The sequence below is a fragment of the Lates calcarifer genome, linkage group LG23, assembly GCF_001640805.2.
Source record: "Lates calcarifer isolate ASB-BC8 linkage group LG23, TLL_Latcal_v3, whole genome shotgun sequence".
Lineage (NCBI taxonomy): Eukaryota > Metazoa > Chordata > Actinopteri > Centropomidae > Lates > Lates calcarifer.
Genome location: NC_066855.1, coordinates 16660067 through 16684488, shown reverse-complemented (window position 1 = coordinate 16684488; position 24422 = coordinate 16660067). Strand labels below are relative to the sequence as shown.

General features: G+C 40.7%; 3 protein-coding genes across 3 annotated transcripts; 1 reads left to right on the top strand and 2 right to left on the bottom strand.

Annotated features, from left to right (window-relative positions):
- Nucleotides 1–292: 292 nt before the first annotated feature.
- fads6 (fatty acid desaturase 6) lies at nucleotides 293–9732 on the bottom strand. The gene is made up of 6 exons (XM_018689468.2): nucleotides 8901–9732; nucleotides 6185–6351; nucleotides 5482–5662; nucleotides 5088–5275; nucleotides 2566–2745; nucleotides 293–2233 (listed from the first exon to the last, which is right to left on the bottom strand). The coding sequence occupies exons 1-6, from the start codon at nucleotides 9172–9174 to the stop codon at nucleotides 2084–2086; spliced, it is 1140 nt and encodes a 379-aa protein (XP_018544984.1). The 5' UTR covers nucleotides 9175–9732; the 3' UTR covers nucleotides 293–2083.
- A 1049-nt stretch (nucleotides 9733–10781) lies between these two features.
- On the bottom strand, nucleotides 10782–19163 carry LOC108892034 (pre-mRNA splicing regulator USH1G). Its single transcript, XM_018689463.2, has 3 exons — nucleotides 18663–19163; nucleotides 13608–14055; nucleotides 10782–12945 (listed from the first exon to the last, which is right to left on the bottom strand). Exons 1-3 carry the CDS (start codon nucleotides 18824–18826, stop codon nucleotides 12124–12126), a joined length of 1434 nt encoding a protein of 477 aa, XP_018544979.1. The 5' UTR covers nucleotides 18827–19163; the 3' UTR covers nucleotides 10782–12123.
- Nucleotides 19164–20657: 1494 nt separating this feature from the next.
- LOC108892033 (proton channel OTOP3) lies at nucleotides 20658–24404 on the top strand. Its single transcript, XM_018689462.2, has 7 exons — nucleotides 20658–21325; nucleotides 21416–21552; nucleotides 22586–22644; nucleotides 22814–22968; nucleotides 23208–23881; nucleotides 23956–24126; nucleotides 24217–24404. Exons 1-7 carry the CDS (start codon nucleotides 20974–20976, stop codon nucleotides 24385–24387), a joined length of 1719 nt encoding a protein of 572 aa, XP_018544978.1. The 5' UTR covers nucleotides 20658–20973; the 3' UTR covers nucleotides 24388–24404.
- The last annotated feature ends 18 nt before the right edge of the window (nucleotides 24405–24422 follow it).

The window sequence follows — 24422 nt, the reverse complement described above, 5'->3', positions numbered from 1 at the left end:
ATTAATCACATGTGTGCTCAGCCAATCAGAGACATGGATTTCACTTTTTTGTTCTTTCTTTGTTTTTATAATTTTATTTAGATATTTTATCTGTTAATCAGTTTAGTTCTATCCTATTATGTGTGTGTTTTTACATGATCATCAAACAAATACAACATCTCTTTGGGAAAATGGGTCTCAATTGTTATTCTCAATTGTGCCCTATGAATAAATTGATGTGACTTTTTGTTGTGATTGTATTCTGCAAATACAAGTTTGATTTATTTTTTAAAAGTTTAATTTATTAGAGTGAAATCTTGAATAAAAGCAATTTGTCAAGACAGACATATTTTTCTCAGGAACAGGTAGAAATCAAACTAAATAAAAAAAGGAGAGACACATGATTCTAAATGTGGATAATGTTGCTCTGCTTGATGAGTAACAGCTTCACCATATTGTGTTTATATTTTGTTTTACTGCCCCCAAGTGGCCAAACAAATCAATTGCATCACTGCATTTTAGTGTATTTACAGTGTGTTACAGTACATGAGCATTTCCTGTCAAAAAAGAAATGGCTTTTTTTCTTAAATGTGTGAAGTTTCAGTCATAGCTGTCTGTAGGCTTCAAAGAAATTCCGAATGCTTTAATTTGACGTGTAAATACACAATAATTTATTTAATCACAAATGTCACTCAGAGAACAACTTACTGTCAGCAGACGTTTGGATTACATGAGACAATGTGTCCATAAAGGCAATAAAATAATATTGATGAAAATGAATTCTGAATTATGATGGTCAAGTGCATACACACACACACACACACACACACACACACACATACACACACACACACACACACACACACACACACTGAGACACCTCCATGTCCTTATGTACTGTCACTACAGTGCAGTCAAGGATGTGCTTTTGTGCTTCTGAGGTGAGAACACAGCAAATCAAAAAAAAACATCACCACTGTCCGTCACTGCAGGAAAACAGGGGCCTGTCTCACAAAGCAGGTTCACTGTTAACTACCAGTTACCAAGGGCAACCACCACTGCAGAGCTAAACCTGCCCAAAGCAGGTTTTGTTCAGATACTGATAAAGGAATAGTTTGGTATTTTAAGAATTATACTTATTTGCCTTTTTGCTGAGAGTTAGACAAGAAGATTGATACCACTTTATTGTCTGTACAATGAATACAGAGCTGGAGACAGGAGGTGATTAGCTTCGCTTGACATGAACAAATGAAAATGTAATTCTCTAAATGTGTGAAATATTCCTTTAAAGGTTGGATATTATATTAGGATTCATGACGAACAACTAACAAGTCTGTGTTTGGCGCGGATCCTAATGCACCATGTTCTGATTTATTTCATTTTAGCCTGCATTCTGAAAATAATATGCCAATAAATTACACTAAAGACCTGTTAGATAGTGTAAATCTAGAGTAATTTATAGCATGCTTGGTCATAGCCAGTTATCCAGGACTGCCAGGAGCCTCAAACTGAGCCTAAACTAGAATGAGCTTACCTCCGCTAAGGCTGAACAATCCCTCATATGTCTGTCTTGTTTTTATGCCCCTGACTTTTAAATCAATCCTGGATCTGCAGCAGATTTTAATGGGTTCTTTCTTGGCCCATGTCTCATCCTTTCACCAAGCTTGGGGAAAAGTGGTTCAGTCATTTTTCTGTAATCCTGCTGACAAATAAACAGACATATAACCTCCTTGCAGAGGTAATAAGTTGAACTTGCTTCATGAGACAGACCCCAGATCAGTTTAGAGACCTGTAATTAATCTCCCATTGTGACTTTTAATGCAGCACTTACTCAGCCTAATCATGCTTTTGATTCAGTGCTTATCTTTGTGCTATTTGTTCAGTTCATATAGTCATTAAAAAATCAATCATGATGTTAATTTAACTCCTAATATCAAAACAAACTACATAAATCTTTAATGTGTCAGTATTGTATTGATTTGTACTCTATCATGTATGTTAGAGGCAGTTCAAACCTGGACGGTGGAGGTTGTAGCATGTCAGCAGAAATGCACTGTGCTTTCGAGCAGTAGCAGCAGTCATTAGTCTGAACAGTTCATCTTCATCACTGCACCCCCACCAGCTCTGTGATCGGGGGGGCAAACACCATCAGTTCCTGGTATTTGTTGAAGAAGAGGTTCAGGCGAGAGAGGTAGCTGTCCTCCTGGTACGGAAGCTGTTTTTCAGTCAGGTACTTGGACACCACAGGCTTCACCTGGACCGGGGCGAGGAGAGAATTAAGTAAAGAGTAAACAGTAAAAATTAACCAGGTAAATGTTCTCTCTGGTCTCTACAAGAATAGGAAGCAAAAACAATCACTGTGTTAACTGTTTGGTCTACAAAGCATCAGAAAACAGTGAAAACAATTCATGTTAAGCAATGTTATCCTGTGCACTTCAACTGTATTATGATCTTAAATGGTTATTAACTGTGCAGTGTTTATTTAAAGGGACACTCCAGAGATTAAGTATCACTCTCCCATAAAATGGAAAATATTTTGAGAACCACTGACTTCATTCAAGGTGTTATCATGTTCTACTTATTTACCTTTAAACACATGTTGTCAGACAGAAAGGGGAAGAGATGGTGCTCCACGTGACAGTTGATAAGCGAGTGTCCGAACGTCCAATCCAACACAGGGTTCCGTGGCAGGTTCAGGACTCCGTGGGTCATCTGGTAGATCCTCTTTGGTCGACGAGTCGGAGAGAACATGGGGAGGCCGATGTGCTGAGAATTACACACAGTTTAGTTAAGTTGCACACTGAAATTGCATGAGCAATAGTGTATGGGGACTAAACATGAAAAGCTCAAAATGCACAGACATGATGAAATGCCTTTAAAAATGGCGCACCATTTATAATCTATGAATGTATAGTATAATCTAGTAGAGAGAAAAATCTCAACATAAGGTCCATTCAGCAGCTGTTCTGGAGTTTTTGATCACACTATACCACCTTCCTCAGTAAATGATGAGGACTGAAATTTCTACACCAACTCAAAATTGTTAAATAATGAGAGGAAAAGACCAAATTAAGCTGCAGGCTCTAACTCACAGATCAGCGCCTCTGCTTACTGATGCTGCTCAAATGCAACAAAGTGCAGACTTAGAGAATCATGACGGACATGGAGCATATGACTTAAATGTTGATAACAAACTGGCTGATGATAACATCAGGTCTGAGTGGAGCAATGAAACTTTGACCTTTACAACCTTTACGAATACAGTCGTGATTAGGTTCAACTTAAAGATGAATAATGAATTAAATTCCTGATCTTATTTGTTCAATTACATTGAACAGTGTATGTTATGTATAAGTCTTGAAAACCTCAACATTATGAACCACTTTAAAGGGCCTTAACATTTCCACTAATGATATAACTTAAGTGACACAGATTCCAAAACAAATTGATCCCTGTATGCATTTCCACAAAACAGGAGGGGCCACAGGGTAGTTGTTTTGTCCAGTTGGTAAATCAAGACCCAGATTAACCAAATTGGTTTTCACTTCAAGAAAACAAGAAAACTGTTGCCACTGCTTGAATAAATGCAAATTTTAAAAGTATATTTTATGTTTTTCATACAGTGTCAGTTTGTAAAATATGTGTTTCTCATACATAAAGGAAATGAGAAGAGTTTTCTTGTACACTTTTTTAAAAAAAAAGAAAAAAAAAAGGTTATCCTCGGTTAGAAAGAACAGAGGGACATTAAGTTCAGGGGGAAAAAAGATAGGACAACAGCCAACAACAGCACCAGGAGACAGGAGAGAACAGGTTTTCAATCTGACATCCCCACTGAGAACAAACATTTTCCCCTGTTAGACCCTCAACTTCACATCAAGAACCTGTGGTTTCTAATCCACCACACACTTTGATCAGAACAATGCACAATGACCTGCAGGACTCAGGCTCCATCTGGGAAAAGCATGCATGAATTGTTCCATTTTATCCCTTTAGTTCACTGACTGGTCTGATCTATGAGAACACAATGCTGCATTCAACAAGAGTTTCTCAAAAGGCTTTCTAACAAGAGCTGCTCTCACAATCATTTGGTGTGAAACGATGCAGCGTGAAGTCTTTGCCAAATCTGTGAGAGGTGAACACATGTGCTTGGCCAATTTTTGTCTATTTGTTTCCTTTTTTCCAAAGAAACAACTTTCCTGAAAGAAATTCATTTAGTCAAAGCACTGCTGTGCCTCGGTACAACCTCACAGAGCTGCTGACTTGGCTGCAGACTCTTACTCTTGTTTAAAGGATAACTCCATCATTTTTGAACCTGAGCTTTATTTTCCCATGTTTTGGGGTGTAAATGACTGATAAGGACAAAAACCACTAAACAGAGTACCCAAAACCACTAAACAGCTGCTGCAATGTAACCAAACTGTTCGCTTCAAATTCCGTCCACCAACATGCTTGTTTTTGAAAGTTCAGGTTATTATTATGCATGTCTGACAACATTACAGATAGGATTCCTACAGAGACCTTTTTATTAAAGAGTAAAATCCTTTCTGTTTGACCAGAAACATCCACTTAATCATACTGTTCAAAGCCACCAGACTCAGTCATTTTACCAAGCAGAACACTGCTCAGTCTGTTAGTTTGTTTGTGTTATTGTCTGGCACTCTTACATATGTAAAGGATCTGAATACTTTCTCCACTACTGAAAGTCACACAATAACAAACAAACTAACAGACTGAGGCAGTGGTATTCCAGCAGCTCCCGTGTTCTGCTCAGTAGTGATATAGAGCAGTTTTGTAGTAAAAAAAAAAAAAGACTTAGTCTTTAATTTTAAAAAAAGGTCACTTATAGAAACTTATAATAATAATCTGAGACTGTCAGTGGACATATAGTAACATAGACAATTGCCCATTGCATTACATTGCAGCAGGTGTTAGCAGCATTCTAGCACACTGTTCTTGCTCAATACTGCACTGATTCCAAGATTTTCATTTACACCCAAAAACATGGAAAAACAAAGCCCAGGTTCAAAAATCCCAGAGTTATTTCAGTTATTTAAGGAACATGCACTGAGCATGTACAACACATTCAGCCTGCTGCAGGTATTTCTCACCTGGAAAATGTTGACATGGATATACGGCACAGAGAACATTGCTCTGCAGATGAGCATGAAGAGCAAGGCGCTGTGAGGTGACTTGAACCCAGAGACGTGGATAAGCAGCCAGTACTGTGAATACAGGCCCAGCGTGACCATCAGGATGGTCCTGATGATGTGGGCCAAAGAGTGTCCTTTAAGCTGAGCTGTAAGACCAGAGAATCAGAAAGTATCACATGTGTGAGAATGAACTCACACCCGAGTGATGGTGGTGAAGTAACACAGGAACTTGAATAAGATCAGAGGGTAAGAAATCTATCTCAACTTCATGCTGGTAATGACATTTGATGTTGAAATATTTGAGTAAACACCTAAGCCATCTGTCTGTCTTTGGTCCTTTGGCGCCTCTTACCGAGTGCAACGAGTGGAGTAATGACAGGCACAGCCAGGGGAGCTACAAACAGGTAGACAGTGCGAGGCAGGAAGGGGACCTTCCATACGCTGGAGTCACCCAGTCCAATGACATTAGTATGAGCATGATGCATCTTAATGTGTCCCTGCACGCCGGCTCGCGCTGAGAATGAACCACAGATCTGAGTGGATGAAGGACACACACATACACAGACAAAAACAAACACAGATGGGAATGTTTATGAGAACCATCAGTGATGCAACACATAAAAACAATAAATGAAAATGATCAAGCAGGAAAGTCAATATAGGTATTGACTGACCCTATCCCAGTTTTATGTTTTTTCCATTTGCTTTGATAAGCAGCTAATAACAGGCTGAGGGCAAAGAACAGCAAAGGTTATGATGAGTTTTTGTTTACCCAAAGAGCTACAGAACAGTACACATCCACATCCCAGTTCACAGGTTCAAAAGTTCACTGAACTGATTCTTCTGGTACTGAAGTTAAGAAAGGTCATTAAAACATATGTAATATCCTGATTTGCAGGATGAACATTCGCCCTTGTAAATATTGTTCTTTCCAAGGTCATACATGGTCAGTAAATCATTTTGTTATTTTATTTAGTTTCATCTATCTATCTGGCAGATCAAAAATAAGTTTTGCCTGAAGTGTTAAACAGTGGTCTTCAGTTTGAACGTCTTACCTCGATGAAGAAGATGGCCCAGAACTTCCCCCAGGCCTGCGACTCGCTCAGCGCCCCGTGGCTGGCCAGATGTGTCCCTTTGACAGTGATGACGGCGTGGGCCACGCCCATCAGCAGCATGCCCGCTGCGAACCACACGATCTGAGAGGAGGACAGCAGCAGGAAGGCTGCAAGACAGGGAATAACACAGTAGTGTTTTATCTGCATCTGAATTCTAAAAGATAAGGTACTGATGTCTTGACCTTGGTAACAGGACTCAATATGTCTGAAAACCTAAAGCAAGGTGGTATTATTCAATCACTGTAAGGCTGCAACCAACAACTGTTTTCTTTATCAGTACATCCAACAGTTATTTTCTTCGCCCATCATTACTTCCTGAAGCACAGGTGAATAAATCCAGGGGTATGCTACTGTGCTAACCTGCTAATGTCATGCTAACATTTAACATGAAATGTTTAGCATACAAGCTTGTCAGCATGTTAACATGTGTACATCTAGTACAATAGCATAGCATGCTAACAGATTGCATGCCTTCACTGTATAGCTTAGGCTGACAGAAATGACTTGAAACACCAGAGAGGTGGAAATTCTTTTCTACATGAAAAGTCAGAGGAAGCAGAAGGAAATCTTCTGCAGACCATAAATGTCTGTTGTAATGGTAATCCATCCAGTCATGGACGGATTATGAGAAACTGGGATCCTGGGCACAGACAGGTAAAAGGAGCTTGTAATCGTTTTATGTCTCTGTGTTCATTTTGTGTCTGTTTTTGGTCATTTTTTGTCTCTTTGTGGTCATTTGTATCTTTCAACTGAGCTCTTTGACTTTCAAACAAGAAATATTAAACAGGAAAGTCACTTCATACAGAGGCTCTGGCCCAGGGCTCCTCTGACCTCTCTGGCCCCTGGGCCTGGGCCCAGTGGAGCTTTTCATTTGTTCATCCATGCATCCAATAGTTGCTTGGAAATGTATCTAAATCTGGACTAAAGTGTTGAACCAACAGACCAACTGACTGACTTTGCCATCCCCACAGTGACACTGCTGTGTGGCTAAAAACACATAGTCACTCCACTGCAGCAGCAGTGTGACTCTCCGCCATGATGTGTAGAGAGATCAGGTGAAAGAGGGAAACTTTATCCACCACTGGAGGTGACTATGCTGCTTTGTGCCTGATACCATTTCAGTGCACAGGGGTGTTCCTTGCATGATTACATCATTGTGTACTGTCTTTATTTACATGTTGCACAGAAAGGTTTTCACAAAGTGCAGAAATGTGTTTAAATTCTTAGGATTTTCTCAATGGTTTTGTCCTGTATTCAAATTTTATTTTCTGATCATTCTGTCCAAAAGTCGTCGCAGACAGTTTGATGATAGCGTGACCTCAGTCTGACCTCAGTCTGATCACATTAAATAATTAATGAAATGCAGCATCAGTGTGGCTGTATCTGTAACTATAATAACCCTGCAGCACCAGCTCCCAGTGCAGCCTCTGGTTGGCTTTCACAGCCGGTTTTAGGTGACACGCTTCCTAACCCAATAAAATGGTGCTAATATACTGCACCTCCTATTTCAAAGCAGCCTATTTCTAGGTGATAAGTCACAAGCTCAGTGATACACAATGACAGATGCCACCACAGCTCAACTCTGCAACTAAATTCAAACTCAGAAGTGAACATTTCTTCACCAGGAATTTCCTTGACAATGCAGTAATAAGACACATTCAAAAGTTTAGATTACAAATCAAGCCTGAAGCAGGTGTCCTGTGCTGCTGCTAAAAGTTGTCACTTCCAATGATCCAGTGACATGAGGCACAATGGACACCGGTCCTAATTGAGGTCAGTCCCTGACCACCAGTGACCCAGATACATAGGAACCATGGACTAACATAAATGTGCAAACTAGTTGTGACAACAGTGTTGGGCTGAGGGGTGACAGTGACAGAAAGAGTTGCAGCCAGATTTCAAAACTGGAAGAGTTATTAAGTTATTAGTCAAGTTTTATTTATTTTGTGCCAAATCATAAGGACCATGCACAATATTAAACATAAACTGATCACTTGACCAGTTGATGGAACATTTCAGTCACTAAAGCTTCTCCAATGTGATATTTATGATTTTTTTTCTATGAGTACAGATATTTTTTTTTGACAAATAAATTCTAAGATATATAGATTATCGTGGACAGTTTTCATTATTGGCTGTTATTTTACAGACAAAAGTAATGATTTTGTAGAGAAAATAATCATTAGTAGATTAATCAATAATTTTTTAAGATGTTACCTCGGGCTTGAGGAGATTCTACTGAATTTTTTTTCTTTTCTTTTTTTGCTATTTTCTGATTTTATTTTATAGACTCAATTTGGCAATAAACCAACTCAAAACAAAACACCACACAGTTTAGCAACGGATGTAAAGTCCACAGGTCAACGCAAGTCAAAGTTAAGTCAAAAGTTTATCAGAAACTTTACTGTGAAAGTCCTTATTGGCTTGAGAGATTGTGAGAGAAGCCCAGCTCCCTTCCTGCCACTTATATAGGTACGTTTGTCATCAGAATGACTTACAGGATCCTTTAGCAGAAATTGGTTTCCAAAAAGTACAACACATGCAGTATTAGACATTTCTAGTTTCTCTGATACCTTATTTTCCCTCTCTACTAATAATGTTTAGGACTTTTTAACCATTACAAAAGAGGTAATACAGCAGCTGAATGAAGTCTTACCGGGCGGCAGACAGAGGAATGCTGCTGCCAGGATGCTGCAATCGATCCCCCGCCTCTCCCACCAGCTGCTCTCTTTCACCATCCTCTGCACCATCCTTGTCAGCTCCATCATCAGCGTCTCTTTCTCCAGCTCTTCACCACCTGTCCCTGCATTCTTCTTCCACTCTCCCTTCATCTCGCCGCTGCTGCACTCTGAATCACCTCTCCTCTTGACTAACATCTCCCCCATCCCCTCATCCCGTCCTTCCCTCCACTCTTCTGGTACACTCTGCATGTCAGCTCCTCTGCTGACGAACTGGCTCAAAACAAAGTCACCATGCACTCTGTGTCCTCTCTCAAGCAGCCAGTGCTAAACGCTGCACCCTCGTTGTAAAGTACACAGGTCAAAGTTAGCATTGCGAAAGTCTTTATTGGCTTGAAGCATTGTCAGAGAAGCCCAGCCCCCTTCCTGCTGCTTCAAGAGGCTCGTGGACCCTCCTCTCGTACTTCCTCTTCATCTCTTTTTCTTCTTTTCGCCCCGTCAGCTGACTCCTGATGCAGTCCAGCAGCAGAGGAATTTAGTGTCCCACGGCCTGATGATCTAAGTCTCTCTGCAATGGGTCCAAAAATCCTCACACACGCAGCCACACAAAACTGCAGCTGCTCAGCTCAGCGTCTCATACATTCTGCATGTCGTTCACCCCCCTCGTGCTCCTTTGTGTCAGCTCCTCTCCCCCTCCCATCCCTGTAACCTTGGCAAATGTCCTGGGAAACAAGAGGGAGAAAGGAGGGCTGAGGAGTGGATTAACAGTGGCTGTTCAGTTGTTTTCTTCACTAGGGGAAAAGGTTCAGAATGAAAAGGAGAGGATGCTGGTGTGCAAGAATGTGTCCTGATAGATGGGGTGTGTTTATGTGCTGGCGCAGGTGAAGGTATATGTGAGCTGCGTGCATATATCTGTGTGTGTCAGTGCTGCCTCTTTTTTTTTTTTTTTTTTTAACTTCTGGAGAGAGGCCAGTGTTCTGGGCTTGAGGCCATGCTGACTGCAGTGTGCTCTTTAAAAGATACAGTGTCTGTGTTTTTTACTCCAGAGGACAGCAGATACTGCAGAGAAGGGAACATAAGAACACCAGGCTGTCTAACAGCTCATCTTACATCCTCCCACAGCTCTCAGCTTGTTGTTTTTATTTATACAAGCACTAATCATCAGTGTCAGGTGCTTTGATATCTGTAAGAGGATATATTTGTAGTTTTAACTACCAAAAACCATTTCAGTATAATTTTACATCTTCTCCCTGGAGATCTAGCAACAGGGCATTTATTGATGACTGTTTTCTGAGTGATGCATGGCCAGGCTGACCACAGGTAACAGAATACAAATGGTGATGGAAACCACTGAGGAAAATGTTAAACAGTCAGCGCTGAAATGAATCGAACAGACGCTCGAATTCAGACTACTGCTCTGGTATTTCAGAAAAAAACAAAGTTTAGCCGCTGGTCTCTAATATTAGACTGCCTGGTGTTGTTACATTAGCCTTGATGGCTCATTTAGAGGCACAGGTTTCTGAATATGGGCTGTGTTCGGGTTAGGGTTAGTATTTATACAGGACCTGGAACTTTAAAGGGTGCAGAGGATTAAAATGGAGCTGCAACAATAAGTTGATTTTCAGGTATGAAGTATGAAGTAGTAGAAAATGGAAATACTCAAGTTAAGTACAAGAACCTCAAAATATTGTTACAATTAAGTACAGTATTTGTGTCAAGGTATTTAGTTACTCTCAACCACTGGCATTGACATTTTATAACTAAATAAACAATTTTTCTATAATGAAAATAGTTGCAGCCCTAGGGGAGTAGATACATTGAAGACACAGTCGGTCACACACAAAATAATAATTTTCACTTTATTCTAATAAAAGATAATTATGCTTGTGAGGACATCTTAAGATGATTATTACAAAAACTGATTTTGCCAACATAAAAATGTACATTCATGCACAGCCATTCTCTCAAGTGCACAGGCAGACAAACCTCCAGTGAAACCAAAGAGCAACCCAAGATAACAGTGTTATCTAGCACACACATACGTAACCTCACAGTGACACCCCATTGTTTTTGCTATTGCAACAGTGTTTGTAGAGCAAAAGTCAGTCAGTCGGTCAAAAATGTATAGTTACATTTGTGTATGTGCCAAGGAGTAAAACAACATATTCAAAGTAAGAAAACGGTACAAAGAAGACATAATAAACAACAATATTTAGGTACATTCACTAATATGTTAATTAATACATTATGCAGAGATAACAAGGTGTCACAGTAACAATTGGACTAAATTTCACTGATTATCCATACAAACACAATACAGAATGTGTGTCCATGTGTCTGCATATGTGGCAAAATTTTCCCATAAAATGTTCATTACTTCTTTTCTAAGTCTCTATCAGATGCTGAGAATCCATGTTGCCTCCACAGGGGAACAATAACATTACATGGAACTGGCATCAAGTACGCATAACAACATTACTGTAACTTTATCCTGTGAATATACAGACAAAATAATATTATACATGACTGTACTCTAAGTGTGTAATGAAATATTAACACAAGTGTCATGTTACTAAAATGGCTTTAGATCATCCGGCTCTTAAACCTCATCTTGTTATATCCCAAAAGGCCACAAGATGGTGCTATTTAGCCAGTAAACAGGTGTCTGGTCTTGTGGAGTTTCATATGAAAAAGGTTCTTTTTCTTTTGCACACCCACACAGGTGTTTTTTGGTTGAAGTTGGGTGGAGCCACACTGGGAGTCAGAGGGGAAAATATGACAAAAAAAAAAAAAAATCATATTCCCATGATGGAGAGTAAGACCAGGACAGACTCACTGATATTGATACCTATACTGATACTTATTATAGCTATTATAGCTTATTAGAAGTGGCTAATTATATAATACTAACACTTACTTGTACTACTCTCTGTTTAGAGCTGCAGCAATTAGTTGATTAATATTGTAGCTAATAAACTTATTATTCTTATTAATAACTGTATTTTTAACACTAACAAATGTCATCCACACTCTGATTCATATCCTCATAATTCTGCGATGTTGGTCATCCTTAGTAAATGGGATCTAAGAGCTATGCTGATGCATGCAAACACAGTAGCTTATGTCTTATCTGGTAGGAATGAGTGGTGCAGACTGGTGCTTCACTTTTAAAATAAAATATATATTTCTCGGCACTGACCTTCAAAGTTCAGTGTCTTCAATGGCTTCTGGTCCATCTAAGGTGTCCAGGCGTCTCTTGCAGGCATCCAGCAGTTTTTTCCTGGGGCCCAAAGGGATGTGAATGCTAGAGAGGTCCTGATCTGAACAAAGTAGCAGAGCCTCCAGGTCGATCTTCTCTCTCCTGAAGATCTGCAGGAATTCACCGAGGCTCTGCGAGGCCAGGAATGTCTCAAGAGGACTGTTTTCTGGCTCCATGTCCTCATCCAGCTCAATATCAGCCTCCTCCCAAGGCAACTCCTGCAGGTTTCTTTCTTGAAGGCTCAAGGCACTTCCGATGCTGTCCTCGTCAAAACTGGGTGAGCGTCGCGGCAGATGTCCTCGCAGACGAACATTAGGCGCCCGGCCCACAGGTTCACTCCCTGCGACACTCCCCTCATCCCGTGTCCCAATCCCAAACATGCCCCCACTCATGTAGTTCCTCCTGAAAACCATGGTGCCAAGCCCAGGTCGGGTGAACAGTGAATCACGACCGGAGTCAGCGCTAATCTCTGAATATGCAGCCTCATGGAGGCCCGGGTCGCTCATGGCACGGGAGACAGTGTCTGCATCGTCATCATTGTCACGGGGGAACATGTCGCGTATGTTGAGGCGTGACCTCTCCTTGGGGTTGGCGTAGGTGCCCTGTTTAAGGAACATTACATCGTTGCCTAGCTGCAGGCCAGACAGCGAGCGCACACTTTTCCTCCCGTCCTCGTAGATCTTGAACGTTCCATCAACCTGTTTCTTCTTCTCCAGCTTCCTCTGTATCTTGGCCTTGCCCTTGGCTGTGGAGTGCAGAGTGGCCTGAGAAGAAAGTATACATTTAGAAACCAAGAATCAGCAAGGTTTCTTTTACACAACTAAAACCCACAAATGTAAATAACTGTAAATGTTACACCTTGTATAGAGTCAAAGTCCTGCTCCCTAAAGCTAGCCTCTGTCCCAGTAGGCCCAGCCAGACAACATGTATTTGGGGATGTCTTTCATGAGCCATTTTAAAAAACTGAAACATGACAGTGGTGTTCAGACAACACCCTTTTCCTACCAGTAGTCAACACTGATTTCCTTTTATCATGACCACAATCTTTCTCTAACCTTAAGTTTGATACAGGGTGAGATGACTGGTTGTATGCCATCTACTAACAACATTCAACGTGACCAAGATCTTTCCCTACTACTCACCAGGTAGCTCTAATTTTACTGTGGCTTAGTTAAAACATTGACCATAAACCCTAATGCTCTCTGGCTGAGGTCTTAAAATGCTTAAAATGCCCCTGCAAAAAGACAAAAGGATTACTCCCTGATGACAGGAGTGTAGGTTGTTTTGGAGGGCAATGACAAACGATCTATACTGTCATTAAGGTCAGAGAAGTTGGAGTTGGTGGAGTAGAAGCTAATCCTGAGGTACAGCAGGACTTTGATTCTCTATTGTCATCCACATTAACACAAAATCAAAGAGAGACCACCTGCGAGTATGGCATGTTGGAGGTGACAGTGTTGAACTTGCGACTCAGTGTGCTGCTGCTGGTGTAGCTAGAAAAGCTAATAGCATCCATGTTGTCTAAAGCCACGGATTCCTTCATAAACTTCCTCTCCATACGCTCTCGGTGCTTCTTCTGAAGCTTTGCGCACTCTTTGATCCGGCGCTCGGCGGCGCGGAAAGCCCGGTCCTTAAGTTTGCTGACCAGCTTTGGGTTGAGGGTAATCTGCTTGGCAGCGATGGAGTCCAAGTAACGAACACAATCCATGTGGCCTTTGGTGGCAGCCATATCCAGCGGTGTGTGGTAGTCATTGTCCAGACACCACACGTTGGCACCGAAAGCCACCAGAAAGGACAGGCAGTTGTGGTGGCCGTTGGCAGCTGCCAGGTGAAGTGGTGTGTTCCCCCAGATGTCACACTTGTCTGGGTCCCCTCTGGAAGAAGAGGGGACAAGAGGCCATGTTAATCTCCACATTATTGGATGCACACATTATTCTTATTCAAGTCGCATTAAAAAAGAGCCAATTGTTTTTTGTTTCAGTTCTCTCAATACTGATAGAGGAACTCAGTATTGAACCCTTTCTGCAGGTTTCTAATTTCGTCCTCCACACCAAACAGTTGGTTTGAGAAACTCAACCTCACTTTGCTGATCCCCTTACACTTAAGACTAAAGTTAGGAAGTAAGATGACTCAAATGGCCTATAATTATGTCAGTTCAGCTCCTCTACAGTGAAAAGGACCCTGAGGATTACAGTCAGAGATGCTTTGATGAATTACAGCACATTATTACTTGAGCTAGGTAATGTTAACATCTTATTTTTTTGCCTATCACTTCAAAACTTAGGTACTGTATACTGTCTGTATAAGACAAACATAATAGAAATATGATTGGAATATCATTAAAGTACTACTGATAATGCTGCACCAGCGAAAACAGGATAAACAACAACACACACTGAACTTTGGCTTTTAGTTACAAATTGATTCTGGTTCACTGATGTTTACTTTTCCCACATGCAGCATCCTACACTGCAAACCACTTTCTGATAAGGCAATATTTATAATTCATAAAGGGTTTATAAGCTGTAACTAATGACTTGACTAATAGTTAATAATAATTTAATGCCAGTTATAAGCCATTAATAAGGACAAGTTTTGGGTTGCCAGATTTGTGGAAAATTCTCCACCAGCACAACACTTTTCTACTGACGACTTATCTTCTGGAAAAAAGCTACAGGACCAAATACATTTAAAAACTGATCATTAACATTTAAAACGGCAGATTTGCATTGAACATTTATTACTGCACGCATAAAGTTTGACAAGCTGCTGATCTGTGTGCAAAACAAAACACAGAAAATGTGAAATAATGATGGTAAGAGCTGCTTTTATTGAAGCAAATGAGCTCCTGTTTTGCTTTAGTAAACATCCACTGGAGAGGTCTCCCTAATGAATTAAAGAGATAAAAAGACAAAAGTGTCTGGACAGAGCCAGACAAGCTATTTTGCCCTGTTTGCAGTATTTAGGCTAAGCTAACCCAGTTTATAAATGGTGCCTTATCAGAAAGTGGTACCCAGCTGGTATACAGGGATGAACTCTGCATTGAACTAATTTCACCTCTAAGTCCCTCCCCTTCCTGTTTTCCCTCCACCCACATGGCCGGGTCATCTCTGAATCCTGATCAATAATTGAAATGCTGCAGGTTAAACATGACAGAGGTGACTTTGCATTATTTATCCCACACACCAAGTCTTTTTTTCGCAGACACCCAGAGACACACCACAGACGCAGGGTCACCACCTTTATCAGTATGAACCTTGATTTTAGTCCCTGTCTGCAGTGCCACACCCTGGCACAGTGTGCAAATATGACATTAGATACTAGAGCAACAGAGCATGCAGTTTATTTTAGGGTTTGGAGCATCATATTTTGCTTCTAATTATTTTACTGTCAGCTGAAAAGGCAATTAAGCAGATCATACTCCAAAGTTACGTGTAAGAAATGTACCACTGTATTAACATGAAGGAGGAATCACACCTAAGTATCTCAAATAGTAATTTGACCATCTGTTGTACTGGCAGGAGCTGTGAGTCAGAGTGACACAGCAGCCAGTCATCAACCTCCAACTACACAAACAACAGCAATCTGTTTACTAGCAACATGCAGGGCTGAGTGTAGAACCTTAATACTTGTTTTCATCTATAGCATGAATATAAAAAACTCAAGTTCCCATGGCCTTAGTAACCCAACAGGGGCCTTCTGGACAGAAACGTGCTTGTTGAACCTTCCATCCCCGCTGAAGTACAGAGCATAGGGCAGACTGCACATGGAAACCAGTCAGTACGACGGGAACACCATCCTGTTTTTAGCCACACAGCAGCGTGACTTTTGAATGGCAGTGTCAATCAGTCCACCACTGTGGTCCAGACTGAAATATCTCAACTACTATAGGATGGACTGCAATGAAATTTTGTACAGACACTCATGGTTCCCAGAGGATGAGGCACACTCCCTTTATTTTTCATTTAGCACTTCAAAGTTTTTACATGTCCCGTGACTATACTGACTCCAGAATTAAACCTGTTATTTTTGGAGCCCTGGGGGGTCTGGCGCTCTGGGGCAGTTGCCCACTTTGCCAAGTTGGCAATCCAGCCTTGCAAGTACCTAAATAGTACTGCAATTAACAATATTTTTCATTATTGATGAATCTGCAGATTATTTTCTCAATTAATCAGTAAATTCTTTAGTGAGTAAAATCTCTGTTTTTCTGAGTCCAAGGTGTCATCTTTGAATGTCTTGTTTTGGCCTAAAAACCAAAGATATTAATTTACCAAGACATCAAACAAAGAAAAGCAGAGAATTTTAATGTTTGAGAGGTTGTTTTTTTTTTTTCAAAATCTCGCTTAAAAATTATTTATCTGATTAATCAGATATTTAAATAGTTGCCATTTATTTTTCTGATGATCAACTAATGGATTAATCAACTAACTGTTGCAGCTCATTTGTATGATTTCCTATTACTGAATTAGATATTTACTGATTTTATCAAAATTCTTCCTGGTTTTACATGTGTATTATTACAGTGGAGTTCCTTGTGTGACTACACAAAAGTTTCTGGATTAGTTTGGCTGCTTCTGTGAAATGTTTTTTTTTTTTTAGAAAACTCTTTTCGATTCTCAGTCATCCAGGTCATGGTTATCCAGGAAGGGCTGAATCAAAGGCAACTGGACTTGGTTATAGATACTGGAGGACCTTTCACTTCTCAACCAGGAGGCTTCTTCAAGTCATGAACTGAAAAATTCCAACTTTGATTCAAGCCTCCTTGTATATCTTTTTGTATTGTACCAAAACTCAGGTGTCATATTGGTGCTAATTTAAACATTCTAAATAATACTCATTTCCTAGTTACATTTACTTATAAATGAATTTGAATCAGAAAAGCTACACAAAGCCTCTAAAGAGAAAACATTTCCTCTTCTTCCTTCATTTACCTTTTGCTGTGAACTCTGATCTGCAGCTGAGCTTTAGTCCTGTTTCTTTGCTTCATATCCACTCTGCACTGGATCCTGCAGCAACTGTTGCAGGACGAAGATGCCCCATCCATCACTGTGACCTTTCCTGCATCAGACTCAGCTGCCCCCCACTTTACCACTCGCCTTATAAACCTGCCACCAGCAGCATGACATACTGGACTCTACCCTGCTCCTGTGAGTCTGCTGCCATAGAGAACAGACAGTAAATGCCACACTGCTTTATCTGCTTCTTAAAACCTGAACAAAAGACTTCTCTGATACATTACCTACAACTTATCTCACCAGAATATAGACTTACTCCTAAACCCTTTGTTTTCTCTTACAAATCCACAGTACACACTCTGTGATCAGGGTATAGGAGTGTGCATGAGGCTTTCAGAGCAGAGATCATATCGTTCATGAGCTTACAGTCAGTTTCTGTAGAGACATAGTGCCCTTTCAGTAACTGATCAGGATAAAAATGGCTTCTGTATTGTAACTGAATCAGATTTAGAGCATCACTTTGCTATGTAATGGATCAGCCTAAGCCACATTTCTAAGATTAAATATATATATATATAAGTTATCATGCTTCAGATGCATACAGTGTTATCCCACTCAATCAGCATGTGTGTGTATGCGTGCATGATGCAGCATTAAGTGGGGATTTCCTGCTGCATGTGACCTTTCTCTGTAATTAGGCTGTTAAAATGTAAAACCCTTCATCTCCAGCAGCGCTGATCAGATTAGCGATGGGGGTGGAAGCCGCACTGGTGGCACAATATTTCAATATTGTTAATGCAAGCAGGCACAGATCAGTGAGGTAAAGTTAGAATATGACTAATATTTTATGTTTCTTGATGATAACTTGGGTTGCAACTAATGACTATGTCAATTATAGATCAGTTATTTGTCCAAAAAATGTCTGAAAATGGTAAAGAACACCCATCACATATTCCCACAGCCCACAGTGACTAACCCAAAATATATTTAATAAATGACTTTCTTATGAGAATAACAAAACCAAGAAAAATATATATCTGAAAAGCTGGGACCAGAGAACTTTGTCACTCTTTCTTTTGTTTTGTTTTTGATCGGTCGTTGCAGCTCCAGTGATAAGAAAATATTTTGGGAATATGGTAATGTAACTCACTTCTCCCTGTTTAATTCTTTGTAACTTTTAACAAGGTTCTGTTAACAGTGCTTCTAAACAGAACTTCTCTTAACACCTGAAAGGTTTTTGGCTGAAAAAAAAAAAGTTATTTGCACTTAACTTTAACTCAGATGTTTTAACAAAAATTGTCAAAATAAACAAATAAACAAAAAGTGAGGAGAGACAGACAGCAGTGTGAGGGAAATGGACTGGTGGTGGTCATATCAGGAGAAAAGTGAAATTATTTCACCCCCCAGTGATAAGCTGAATCACCAATTGAGAGAAAACCACTTGTCCTACTTTATGAAATAACTTTGTGATAAGATGGATGGATGCTCGGATTCTGCCCCTTCAGGTCCCTGGTCTTCAGACTCACCCTCTCCCCACGATGAGCCGGAGCGCCTCCAGGTTGCCGTGGTAAGCAGCCCATAAGGTCGGTGTCATCCCATCTTCGTCCGGTGCGTTCAGCTCCTTCCGTGTGGCCTCCTTCAGCACGTCCAGGTAGCCGTCACTGGCCGCCCGGTGGTACCGATCGTTCATGGCGGCGCCTTCGGCTTCGAAAGCCCGGCTCACTCTGGCTTCGGTTCCATAGAGGGTCTGGAGGTTTTGCCCCGCTTTTTAGGCAACTTTTAGTCCGGGACGCGGCGTGTCCGGAGCGGGCAGAGAGCCTGTGGAGAGGGACAGAGAGAGCTGGCGGACTGGTTGCTAGGAGATGAAAAAGAGGCGTGCTGGTTGTCAGGGAGGGGCGGGGCAACGATAGCATATTGATGATAACTCTGACATGTTTGTTACGTTTGAATGAAAGAGAATCCATTAGCCTACCTAGCATTGTAAAAACAATTTGGATTAATTCAAGTTATTTCATACTGAATAAAACTGATGGCAGTGTGTTTACGCAATTTGTCATACTATTAAAAAAACTTGACATTTTTGATTAATTAAAAAAACATATTTTTTATAATCATTTGACATATTATAATGATGTGATTACTTTCTTTTTCTTTTTTTTTTTGCATTTGGTGCTATTTCTAGTTATTTTGGATTTCTGGTCTTAGCTTTGTAGTTTGTTTGTTCTTAGTTGTGTTTCCTTGTTACTGTACCTACAACATGCTTTGTTTTCTGTGGCTTAAATAATATATATGTTATATATTACATGGAAAAATACATATCAACAAGACCAGTTTTGGTCTAACTTGACCTTAGGTAACTGGTAAATATGTAATTACTGTATTTTGTATGTAGGGCAGCATGCATTCGACACTTGATTGAAATATGTTTGATGATATGATATCACTTCCTGTATCAAACAGTCATTGTCTGATTTTTGGCCACCTTCACTCCTGAGCTGTAGCCATGCAGGAACACACATCCTGCATCCTGTGGCTTCAGTGTGCTGATTAAAGCAAACATATCTGCCAGAGTTCTAAAAATAAAGAAAATAATTTACATAGTGGATGCGCTCTATTGGTTGCTGTTTTATATCATCCTCGGGACAGCTTTCAGCTGCCATTAGCCTACCACAGAGCCTGAGCTTGGAGCAAGGCACTCATTTGTTAGGTATGTTCTTGTGGTTTTGATGGACAAAGTTTTGGTTTTATTTGCCTGGGTTTTATGGTTCCACCCCAGTATGATGGAGGTGAATGCAATTTCATTTGAGCTGCCCTTGGCCTTGGTGTGTCTTGGTTACTCCAAACAATCCACAGATCTCACAGTGGAGCTGCTTTCTAACACAGAAATGAAAACTGTTTGGTGAGTGCTGTGGATTAATTAGGTGTAAATTTTGACCACACTAAAGAAAACCTACTATTAAGAGTTAGCAAATCCCAAATGAACCCACAGTTTTGCCTCTGTAGACTTCATCTTTCTAATGGTAAAATTTTTTATAATTGATCCAAGAATAACTGAAATGCTGGAGGATCATTTTCCTTCCATTATAACAAAATATATTTCTTTGCAAAGTCCTTTTTCTGTTATCTAAAAAATAAAAAATCAGGCATTTGGATTCATGTTAACCTTCATAAAAATACACTCAACCTCTAAAACACAGCAACACAGTTTGCAAAAGGCAAAATCATGATATAGAGTACACATGATTTGCTGTAAATGAGCTAAAATATGCAGAACCACCACCTGCAACCAGTTGCAGTGGCTTATCAGTTTTGTCTGAATGATTAGCTGCTACTTGGGGCAGTGCAGTGATAAGACTGAGGTTACACATTTATATCAAATCAGTTCCTGGTGTAGACTGTACGCAAACAGTGACACTACATGGCAGAGGGCCCAGCTGATAAAGACTTTCAAAGTAAAATAACATCACTAACTTTAAGGAAACCCAGTCTGTAGACTGACAAAAACTCTGTTCTGGTCTCTTGGAGCCATGCAGTAAACTTTGTTCCAATGGCACAATGGCTGAAAAAAAGGTCAACATGAAAAGTAAACACGATACCTGTAGCTTTTCCGATGAAAGGTGTGTCGTTATTAATGTACTGGATCATGACCACACCCACAGCAGTGCAGGAAGGCGGATCAAGTGGATCAGCAACTTTCAGGTGCATGCCTTCACAAGTTCAATGTTTCAGCTATAGTGCAGCTGCCTGAGAGAGAATCCCAAAAGTGAATGAAAAAAGAAAAAAGAGGGTCAAAAGAACTGAAGAGAATCTTAAAGAGGAATAAAAAAAAAGGTGAATATGAATCTTGATCCTGGAGCGACAGAGCTGGAGTTCTCTGGGAATCCCACAAGTGATGAACAAGACAACCAGATTCAGGACCAGGAGATGGATCCGGTGCTGGTTTGGGTTCCCAGCGGGAGGCGTCTGATCTCTGGTCTGCTGGGGATGAATCTGGTCCTGCTGGGAGCGGCTCTGGTTGGCGGCCAAGCTTTCAACCCCGACGGCCTGAGGCACCAGGAGCCCCAGGTGTTCATGCTGCTGCTGATGGGGATCAGTTTGATCTGGATGCTGTGGTACCTGCTGTGGGCCAGGAAACAGCCTGGCATCAGCCCACATAAAGACCACCATGCTGGGGGGATCACTGTCATCTGTAAGCACCTGTGTAGTATCATTACAACAAAATTTTGATTTGGATATTACAGTGAAATCTACCTTGTTTTTCTCTTCTGTTCTGTTCCAGTGGTCCTCATACTTTTCGCTGCCTTCAGTATGCTGCTGTACATCTGCAGGATTGGTTATATGATCAGTGTGAAGGAGTGTAAACCTGCTGCTACAGTGCTCTCTCCATTCATAGAGGCTCCTTTTCTCGTGATGCAGGTAATGATATTTATTTTCTGGTGTTAAGTGTCTGCTGCCACTTCACTTGCTGAGTAAACAGAAAAAAGCAGAGGAGAGAAAAATGTGTTGAGCAATGCTTGAGCAATATGTTTAATACCTATGCAACTTTTTCTCAACAGCAGCTAATATTGCCATACATGGAAAGGAAAGGAAAGGAAAGGAAAGGGTGGGTAGGGCAAAAAGTTTTTGTTTGCTGAATTGAGGATCTTGAGGATTGTCTTTTTAAAATCATTTTGGAGGATGGGGGCATTCAGTGACATCAGGTTTCCATCTAAATGTAATGAAAATCTTAGCAGAATTTGCCAAAAACCAGCAAAAGAAATTGCAGATCAATACACATTTTGCATCCACTACTTTTATGCAAACATTAGGAGTTGGTAAATTGAGATAAACAGCTGGTGGTGCTAGTTCTTCAATCAGCACAATGTCAGGTAGGGGTAAACAATGTGGAAAATCTAACTCTCACATTTCTTACAGTAATGTTATATTTATCTTAATTAACACAGCAGACATTGTTGAATTAAAATGATAAGAATTAGTAGTTGAAATAATTCAGTTGTTAAATAAACTGCAAACCCGATCACTTAGAATTTTGAATCATGATATAATCCATAAATCCTTTAATAACTAAGGATCTGTGTGACAAAATAATTTGAGCACAAAGGACTACTTACCAGATTTGTTTCTACATCTGACAAATTGTTAAATTGAATGTGTCCAGTATTAATTTTACAAGATAAAGAACAGACTGCTTAAATAGACCCTAAATTACTAAACAGTTAGTGATGTGAGAACAGACTGTGTTAAGCATTAAGATATGAAATGAAGTAATGTTGCTTTGCACTGAATGCAAAACAGAAATGATTTGCATTAAGTGTATGTTTTGGCTCATTATTTGCATGTCTCCGTAACATTTAATTTCAGTTCTTTTCTGTAGCACTTTAAGATTTGTATTGTTTAAATATAATTAATTGATGAATTAATTAATGAATTTTCTTCTTTATTTTAATAGACATATTTACTGTGGGCTCACTCCAAAGACTGCATTCATAGACACAAGATAATCACCAGGTGAATCACTCTATATATTTGCTATTTAACCTTTCTACATTGTTACATATGTTTTAGTTTACAGTAAAGGATTGTTGTCAGTTCCAGCTTCAGGTGTATGTTACTTAGCATCTGTTTTTTTTGTTTCTGTAAGCCATATTTGTTTTATTTGCATGCTGGTTGGATGCAGGTCTGGGCTGATGGTGATCCTCTCTGCTGACCTGCTGCTGTGGTTAAACGCAGTCACGGAGGACACCATCCACGAGGAGATTGAGCTGGAGAAGGAAGATAGGCTTCATTTCAGCAACACAAACTCATCTGAAGCAGACGGCTCTGATTTAGCAGGTAGATTTACAGTAACAGGCCAAATTTTATTAAGTTGAAGTAAAACTTAGACTATCAAAACTTGAATAAGTCTTTAGAGGAAACTCTGTGACTTTTAGGACTCCTCCCAGTGGTAAGATAAGAAGCTTTGCGAGAAATACCTCTTTGTATAAGAAAGGGAAACTTTATAGTATAAGTATAATCATATATCCCTGCCTTGTACTGTACATTGTCAGAATATTTCTCCATGTCTGCCTCAGGTGATTCCACCTTGTGTCAGTGCAGTGCGAGTGCAGCCTGCCTCACCTTCAGGAAAGGCTTTGAGATCCTTTATCCCTTCAACATTGAGTTCTACCTGATGGCGGGCTGCATGATCTATGTCATGTGGAAGAACGTAGGCCGCAGGATGAGCCCAGGTCATCACGTCACTCAGAAGGTGACCCTTCATATCGTCTACCAAGGCGGGATCATATACGGCCTCGTGTTTGGTGCCCTGGTCCTCGCAGCAGGAGTGACAGTCTTCATTCTCTACCAGGTCTGGGTGAGCCAGCAGCAGCTTCGCCTCACCGCCTTCCTCGTATTTTATGGCTACCATTTAGCTGTCATGCCTGTTATGTCTCTCTGCTCCCTGACTGGACTGCTGGTCCACAGGCTGGAGAGGAAGGCGCATGAGGGGGGACACAACCCCACTCGTAGCCTGGATGTGATCCTCCTGGTGGCAGCTGCCCTGGGCCAGCTCGCCCTCTCCTACTTCTCCCTGGTGGCGGCCCTGGCTTTGGGGACTGGCGGGCTACTGGGGGACCTGGATCTGTCCTACTCCCTCCTCAGCCTGCTGGAGCTCATCCTCCAGAACATCTTCATCATCGAGGGCCTCCACAGGCACCCAAATCTGTTCGCTAAGAAGAAGGAGAAGTGGAGGAGCAGCATATTTAAGGTACTTTCATTTCATTTGAATGTTTTGTAAACTTGCATGAAAAGGTTTTGTTTAAATGATAAACTGTCCCGCAGCCTAAGAGAAAGGTCACTGCAGCAACACAAGAGGAGAAGAAGACAGACATTTCACTGCTGGAGGGGAATACGTCAGCACCCCCTGCTGTTCAAGAGCACGATGGGAAAAAGTCCTGGACTAAAAGAGCGATACAAGAAATCTGTGCTTTCCTCATCCTTTCTAATATCATGGTACTGTCATATATGCTTGTTATAAACAAATATACTTTCCTTGGTTGTGCCTGCATCTATGTCACTGATGAGTGTGCCCTCCTCTTTCAGCTGTGGGTCATTCCTGCTTTTGGAGTCCACCCCCAGTTTGAGAACGGCCTGGGGAAACAGTTTTTCGGCTTCAGCGCTTGGTTTGTTCTGGTGAATCTGGGCCAGCCACTCAGTGTTTTCTACAGGATGCACTCAGTGGGAGCTTTAATGGAGCTGCTCATTTCTGCATGATGAGTGGCCACGGACTTACACAGACTTACACAGAC

Bases quoted from the DNA above. Each gene is read 5' to 3' on its own strand.
- fads6 (XM_018689468.2), bottom strand. From the start codon at position 9,174: ATGCAGAGTGTACCAGAAGAGTGGAGGGAAGGACGGGATGAGGGGATG. The intron at 2,746-5,087 runs GTGAGAAATACC...TGTAATTCTCAG, and splicing joins TCCATGTCAACATTTTCCAG to CACATCGGCCTCCCCATGTT. The intron at 2,234-2,565 runs GTAAATAAGTAG...GCCCCGGTCCAG, and splicing joins CTGACAACATGTGTTTAAAG to GTGAAGCCTGTGGTGTCCAA.
- LOC108892034 (XM_018689463.2), bottom strand. From the start codon at position 18,826: ATGAACGATCGGTACCACCGGGCGGCCAGTGACGGCTACCTGGACGTG. The intron at 14,056-18,662 runs GTGAGTCTGAAG...CTCTTCTTCCAG, and splicing joins CGGCTCATCGTGGGGAGAGG to AGGGGACCCAGACAAGTGTG. The intron at 12,946-13,607 runs GTGGTCTCTCTT...CTTTCTTCTCAG, and splicing joins CCAACATGCCATACTCGCAG to GCCACTCTGCACTCCACAGC.
- LOC108892033 (XM_018689462.2), top strand. From the start codon at position 20,974: ATGAATCTTGATCCTGGAGCGACAGAGCTGGAGTTCTCTGGGAATCCC. The intron at 21,326-21,415 runs GTAAGCACCTGT...GTTCTGTTCCAG, and splicing joins TGGGGGGATCACTGTCATCT to TGGTCCTCATACTTTTCGCT. The intron at 21,553-22,585 runs GTAATGATATTT...TTATTTTAATAG, and splicing joins CTCCTTTTCTCGTGATGCAG to ACATATTTACTGTGGGCTCA.